At 45.6% G+C, this 7762-nt stretch overlaps 1 protein-coding gene across 2 annotated transcripts; it reads left to right on the forward strand.

Annotated features, from left to right (window-relative positions):
* Window positions 1-2648: 2648 nt before the first annotated feature.
* syngr1a (synaptogyrin 1a) lies at window positions 2649-7371 on the forward strand. Of its 2 annotated transcripts, XM_005753707.2 has the most exons (5): window positions 2649-3012; window positions 6167-6404; window positions 6499-6644; window positions 6870-7001; window positions 7126-7371. In XM_005753707.2, the coding sequence occupies exons 1-4, from the start codon at window positions 2911-2913 to the stop codon at window positions 6957-6959; spliced, it is 576 nt and encodes a 191-aa protein (XP_005753764.1). In that variant the 5' UTR covers window positions 2649-2910; the 3' UTR covers window positions 6960-7001; window positions 7126-7371. The 2 variants fall into 2 exon arrangements, with proteins under 2 accessions (XP_005753764.1, XP_005753763.1); XM_005753706.2 differs by having other exon boundaries at window positions 6870-7371.
* The last annotated feature ends 391 nt before the right edge of the window (window positions 7372-7762 follow it).

Genomic DNA, 7762 nt, shown 5'->3' on the forward strand with positions numbered 1-7762 from the left:
CCTTCTGTTAAGTCCGGTTTTGTGTCCTCACCTCTGTTTGCTCTTGGGTCCTCCACTCACTCCACACGGTCTGCCCCGGCGGTCTGTGACAGTAATGGAGTCGGAGTGAACTGGATCCGCACTCTGTGCTAATGCTCGCTAGGCAGGGGAACACATTTTGTCGGTACCTTGGTGCAACACAGATCCTGCCACAGTTTGTTCCCCTGGTTCAAATCACGGACAAACAGTATCCCACAGGTGTTTCTGTTTTTAAACTAGTGCTGTCAATATTAACGCGTTAATACGCCGTTAACACAGCTAAATGTGTTAGCGCGATCATCACGATTAACACGATTAAAATTGTTAATGCGCTTAACGCGTCTGGAGCGCAGAATGAACAAACTTCGGACAAACTGCCTCCAGTGATTTTGAGTCTCCTGCGTTATGGACCAGTTAAATGTTAATCGCGTTAGTTGTGATGACGGCGTTAACGCGCTTAAGCTGCATTAATGCGTTAACGCCGAGTAACCCTCACACAGACTAAACTGCGTAAACTTGTTAACGGGGATTTGACCATTTTGATGCGCTAACACGGGTCAGGTGCATTAACGCGTTAGCGCTGACAGCACTATATTAAACCCATTTTGCACAGAGAGACATTATTTAAAAATGTGTTGATAGCACTGTTGAATATTCTTACACAGTAAAAAAACAACAACAAAAACAACTATATGTAAAATAATTACACCATAAAGATGGTTTGTTTTTCTGTGGCTTGTTTAATAGCAGTCTGTAACGTATTGCAGTGACTTTTATTGGCTGAACTGTTTTCAAAAGGTTTGAGGTGTGAAATAAACTGCAACAGAGTTTGAAAACAAAATATGTGTGTGTGAGTGTGGTTTGGGGGGTTCTTGTAAAACATAGGGGTCGTAGCAAAAAAAGTTTGGGAACCACTGATTTGGAGGATGTTTATGATTAATTAGCGGTTCGTGTCACATTCCGTTTGTCAGCTCCACAGTAATGTGATGATTACTGAACTAAATTCAGTTTGTACCTGTGCAGGTATCCTCAGTCACCGTGACGACCACGCTGAAGTCGCCTCAGCTAGTTTTCGTCTTTGTTTTGTGTTCACATGTAAAATGTGTGTGTGTGTGTGCAGCTTGGTTTCTTCAGGCGAACTCTCCCCAAAGATGAAGACGATGATGAGGATGAGCAGTGTTTGTCTGAAGGTCTTATGACTGAATAACACCGAGTGTCACATGATCACTGATGAAGCGGGAGGTGCTCTAATTATTGATCTTAATAAATGTCTGCACTGCAACATGTTTATCAATAAAGTTCACTTTCAGTAAAACTCAACAACAAACGTCTCCATCTGTAAACAAACAAACAGGAAATAAGAATGAGATGACACACGAAGCTCCCACTGATCACACACACACACACGCACACACACACACACGCACACACACACACACACACACACACACACACACACACACACACACACACACACACTTGTTCTCCTCCGTTGTGAGGACACTCAGTCACCCTGAACTGAAACTTCACCCAGGCTTTCTTTGGTCAAGGTCAAGGTCAAGGTCTGACCTTGACCTTGTGCTGTCTTTGTGCTGTCTGACCAAGCCTAAAGCCTGTTTCAGGGGTTAACAGGGGTCACCGTGGTGAGCATGCTCACATCAAACAAGGCAACATCATCAGTGGAACAGCTGATACAGACCAAGGCAGAAAAAAGTTCTTGTGATGCTTACAGCCACTCTGACAGCGTCCCCCATCAGAGCGCTCAGACTTTAAAGTGGAACTCGCTGCAGTATGTCGCAGATCAGAGTGAATGAATGTGATTGGTTGAACAGATACTCAGGTGTGTGTTTGCAGCAGATCAGAACCATGGTCTGGATCAGCGCACTATCACATGGATGTTCAGTCTGAGCAGCTGGAGCTTCATTTCCTGCTTTCAGGAACAAGCTGCACATGAACGAATGAGAGGAAACTCGGAGTCTTTATTCTCTCAGCTGCAGCATCGCTGCTGGTTCAGGGTCAAAGAGTAAAGATCAAAACAATCATTAAATATAAAAAACTTGTAGCTGTTCAGGCCACAGCTCTGATTGAACTGAGGAGACCAGCTTCTGCAGGTTGAAATCAGATGTTTTTGTGGTTTTTGGGTTCTGTGAAGCTCCAGATGTTTCAGTGGGTGATGGTCTGGGGCTGGGCTGTACTCAGGTCAGGAATGGAGCTCAGTGAGGTGTTAGGGTTAGGAGCAGATGTTGCTCTGCAGATGTACTTTTAATTAATGAGGCCTTCACAGGGGTCACAGCTACCCCCCACCCCTCAACCACACCATCAGGGACAATCAAGCTGATGGTTGATCTCCAGACTGGACAATGAAGATGGGAGGTCTTCCTCAGAGCCGCCGCCATGATATCCCGGTCTGTGAGTTCATCACTGCAAACCTCTAATCGCTGGGATTTACAAAGCTACTGGGAAGGAAGGAAGGAAGGAAGGAAGGAAGGAAGGAAGGAAAGAGGAGACAGACATGAGTAGTTTTCCACCCTGAGTTCTGCCTCACAGGCAGCTCCTCCTCTCAGGCAGAGTAACGCCTCCTTCACTATGGTTGGATAGCTGTGGCCGCTTCCTCTGATTGGTGCAGCAGTGGCCACCCTGTGAGTCGGTGCGGGGGGGGCTAAAGGCTGTTGTGCAGTGAGGGAGGATGAAGAGGATTACTACAGATTACAGAGTAGTTTATAACAGCAGAGAAGAAGAAGAGAGAGGCACACCCAAACCAACTGAGCCTACTGGCCTGACTGGGCCTGTCCTGATGCAGTGAACTGGAACCAGTCTGTTTGCGACTAACTGGACTTGGCTGGGTTCTGGAGGGTTGGGGTGGACTGCAGTGGTCTGAGGAAGAGGAAGTGGATGGATGGTTTCCAGGCGTACGGGGCGGGGAAGGCCGGCGGAGCGTTCGACCCTGCGACCTTCATCAGGCAGCCGCAGACTGTCGTTAGGATCCTGTGCTGGGTAAGTCCTGTGATGTCATAATTATGTCATAGATGGGTCTCTAAACAAACCAATCATTAGTGTTATGGACAAACCTGAGAGGTCTCACAGTGCCATCCAATCAGATCCAAGAAGCTGTGGTGTCATGTGACAGGCTCACCTGTTTTATCTTAGAGCGTTCAGGTGAGTTTGACAATGTGGGCTACACGTTCTCTCAGAGTCTCATCTGCTGAACGCACAGTCTCACATCCGCGCTGGTGCCTGGCCCCCTCCCTGAATGCCTGGCCCCCTCCCTGAATGCCTGGCCCCCTCCCTGAATGCCTTCCTCTCAAAACATGCCCCACATGTTCCCCAACACGTGTTTTAAGCTCCCTCCAGCAGGGGGATGAATGTCTGACAGGTTAGAGTAAATCCAGCAAAGTGAGGCAGAAAAAATTTAAATGGAGTCCCGAATTGTCCGAATTCTGAATGAAGTCTGAGGTTTGACAGAACCTCTTAGATCTGTCGTTCTGATCCAGTTCAGGTGAGTCTGGGTCCACCTGGTCTGCTGATGTCCATCCTCCTCTGATGTGCCTCTGACCTGAAAGATGATGGAAGTAAAACTTCAGGAGATCAGCATCTTCACAAATGTCTGCCTGTTCTGATGTTTAAGTGATCAGCCTTTGTGTTAATGTGTGACTGAGGGGCTCTGGTTCTGGTCGGTTCTCTCTCTGTTTGGGGTCAGCTGTCACTTTACTGGCTGCTGGGTCCTGAGAGTCCTTTGTGATTCAGTCATGAGATTGGTGTTAAAATTCCTGAGGCTCAACACAAGACTGCTCAAACAAAACCTCACTGTTTGACTCTGCAGCCACTCTGATTGGACAGCTCAGGAGAGAGACTGCCATGATTGGATAGAAACATGCAGTCCTCCACGCCTCCATAGCACAGGATGGAAGAGGTAATTGTGGAGCTGGGAGGTGTATGCTGCAGGGTAACAGCTGCTTGCTGGTTAAAGGTCACATGGAGCTCTGTTAGGTCCAGCTGTACATGATTGATTGTTTAAAAGCTGAAAACCTTCCTTTATTAACAGGTTTCTGATGTGAAATATTTGCAGATCTACAGACGCTATTCAAGGACCACAAATAAAACACTCTCCTAAACTGTGATTGTCTTTGTATAAATGTATTAAAGTGTGACAGGAGCCGTGTATCCACTCGAGCTGCGCTGTGTTGATAGCATTTTTAATGACTGCAGTGCTTTCTTTGAGGAAGTCATCAGACTGCATGTGATCATGCCCACTCTGCTTCCAGAATCCAGCCATGGCACAAAAACATCAAACCTTGATGCCAAGGACATACCGTCCTGTTGCTAAGTTAACTTTCATTTTACAACAGCAGTCGGGTCCCAGCTCAGGCGAGAAACAGGAACTGTTTCAGTCGGGCCTCAGAGCCATTCATAGCACCGAAACTGTTAACAGTGACCTGCTACTCACATAATAGTCAGGTTAAAATAGAAAGCTGATTCTGACTGATACCACGGATGATAAAGTGTTCTCAGCTCACCTCAAACACTGTCAAATCAAATCAAAGCAGCTCAACAAACATCAGCAAACACACAAACTGTGTGCCTGCAGTTTGTCCCACAGTGTGTTGCAGCTAACGTCCAGCTGCTTATTTGTCAGGGACAGAAAAGACAGAGAGCTACGTTCACTCAGAGATGGAGACAGATAAGAAAGGAGGAGAGGAAGCAGAGAGCTTAGAGTCAAAGGAAGGATGCTCATTTAAAGCTCACATGGAAGTCCTCATGTTGTTAAATCTGTACTTTAAACCTAAACTTTTACTTGAGTAAAAAAGTTGCTTCAGTACTTAAACTTTTACTGGAGTATTTTTAAACACAGGTTCAAAATACTCCAGCAGCTCGAGTAGAAGTACAGCAGCTCCAGCAATGGTGCTGCCGTACTTCTACTTAAATAAAGAATGTTCCTACTTTGCTATCTCTGATAAAAGCAAATTCACACCAAGGAGTCCTGCTCTCAAAAACTGACATAGATAACCCTGCTGGATCTAAAAAATAAGTGCTTAACATTTTTAAACCGTGATTAGTGCCATCTTGTGTTACAGCACAGTGTGACATCACTGGGTTGGTTGGTTGCTGCTAATAGATTTGGGTTTTTTTATGTTCCAGTTTTTTTTTTTTTCATTGCCTCACCAAACTCCTCCCACACCTGAGATTTTGCTTGGGAGAGACCCCAGTCCACAGGATCTTCACCTCCGTCTTCCAGTAAAGCTTCGACAGCATTCCAAGGCAGACTGAGGACATTGAGTCCAAATGGACCATGTTCAGCACATTGCTGGAGCTGCTGCACTGAGCTGCATCCACAAGGTGGAGGAGTCCATCATGCAGAAGGAGCTGTATGGAGCTCGGTTAGCCTGTGGGACTTCGAAAGCAGTCGATAGGTACCGACAGGCCTAGCAGAAAGCGGCTTGGGCAGTGGCCGACGCAAAAACTCCTGTGTGGGAGGAGTTTGGAGAGGCCATGGAAAAAGACATTCTGTGTGCCTCAAAGAATCCACCATTTCTCTCTTTGAGCCACTGATCTCCCATTGGCTGTTCCCGCTGAAACTCTGTCTGCCCCCTGCTGTCCTCTGTTGATGGCCTGGTAATGGTTCCGTGTCTGCGTTTGCTTTTTCATGTAATATGTAATTTCATGCATGTTTATAGGTTGTTGGGTTTATTTTTGAGAGAGAAGACAAATATGCTCAAAGTGCATTTATAAAAAAGAATATTAAGCAGATAAAGGTTCAAGATAAAAATGGCTGCTGTGTCTCTTTGGTCACTCAGGAGACCCAAAAGAAAGAAAGAGCCCCACACCCAGCCAGTAAACAGTGTTACTGCGGGTCACAGAAACAGAACGTTAACGTGATTGGTCAAAACTGTTGAGCGTGGCCTTGACATCTGACGTCAGCTCATGTTTCTTCCTCTGCGCCTTTCTAGACATCTCCTTATGTGGAGATGACACTCTCATTACCATACCAAATCCTGTTCATGTGGATGTAGTGTTTTCAGAGGCAAAACGAACAAATTATGAGATATATAGCCTTAAATATAAAATTACATTCTAACAAGGTCAGTACACTTTGATCAGTAAAAGCTGTGTTTAAACTTGCTCATTAATAAACTTTACTTCCTCGCTCCAGCTCTTCTCCATCGTCATCCTCGGCTGCGTTGCTAACGAGGGCTATGTCAACAGGCCAGAGGAGGTGGAGCCGTATTGCATCTTCAACCGCAACCAGAACGCCTGCAACTATGGCATCACCATGGGAACATTGGGGTTCCTATGCAGCGCTGCTTTCCTGGCACTGGATGTTTACTTCCCCCAGATCAGCGGCGTGAAGGACAGGAAGAAGGCCGTCATGGCTGACATTGTAGTGTCAGGTGAGTGTCCATCTCCTGTGCTTTGTAGTCGGTGGGATTAGGCACGTGTGTTTTGTGCATTTTGTTAAATGTGGTTCCTTCATGCTGTGTGCAGCTCTATGGGCCTTCATCTGGTTTGTGGGCTTCTGTTTTCTGGCCAATCAGTGGCAGGTCTCTAAAAAAGAGGACAATCCTCTGAACGAAGGAGCCGACGCAGCCAGAGCAACCATTGTTTTCTCCTTCTTTTCCATCTTCACCTGGGTAAGTATGTGAAGGCTTCCACTGCTGCCACCTGCTAGTCAGACTACTGCACAAACATGTTTATTTAGAAATATTTAAACCCTTGCACATGTATAAGATATGTTGTGTACATGTAACAAACAACTCATATGATTCTGTTTCCTTCTGTCTGTGTTGTCGTATGTGTGTTGTGTCCCATGTCATGTGATGTGTCTCATGTCATGTGATGTGACGTGTTGTATGTAGGGCGGTCTCACTCTGCTGTCTCTGGAGCGTCTGAAGAGAGTCTCCTTTGAGGAAGAATACAACAAACTGTTCAGCTCTCCTCTTGCCTGAAACTCAAACCTTACTTGACTTGTCTCTTTTAGCTAATCAGGGGTGAGCCTTCATGTGCTTTCTGTTTCCTCCTCATAGCTCAGTCTGAACTCTTATTCTAAGTGCCTTACTGTCGCTGCGGTAACTGAGTCATTCATGAACTATGTTGTGTGTTTTCTTTTTGCAGTGATGTCGTTGTGTGTGATGTGATATCACCATGTACTTTGGTGTATGAAGATCTAATAAAGTGACATTAAGATTAACATATTAAAAGTAGAAGCATGGTCCATGGAGAGACAATGGACTGCTCCCTGCTGCTGGCTGTCACCTGGTCGGGTTTATGTGCAACACTAAAGAACAAACTTACTGTACTAAGCAAAACTCTTGAGTCATTCTTAGGATAGCTAAGAATAGATGCGGTGATTTATTGAAACCTGTGCAAACGTATGTGGAATACAGTAAATGAGTTTGAATGATTCTAACGAGCTTGAAAGTGAATAGTTGGTGTGAGCAGCTTCATCCTTCAGCTCCATCTGAACTCTCTAAGCAACTCTCTCATCTCTACGAGGATCTTCAGAAATAGCTCTCCAGGCTTCCAGAAGGACATTCAAAGCTCCTGTTTGGATGTTTCTGCCTTTTGTCCTCTGTCAGGGTGATTCCACGCTGCTTCAGTAATGGAATCAGAATATCTTTATTGTCCTTATAGCATGTGCAATGAACAGAACAATGGTAAATGGCCTGTATTTATATAGCGCTTTACTAGTCCCTAAGGACCCCAAAGCGCTTTACACATCCAGTCATCCACCCATTCACACACACATTCA

Source organism: Pundamilia nyererei, unplaced genomic scaffold (genome assembly GCF_000239375.1).
Source record: "Pundamilia nyererei isolate P.nyererei 1_Seehausen unplaced genomic scaffold, PunNye1.0 scaffold00454, whole genome shotgun sequence".
NCBI lineage: Eukaryota > Metazoa > Chordata > Actinopteri > Cichliformes > Cichlidae > Pundamilia > Pundamilia nyererei.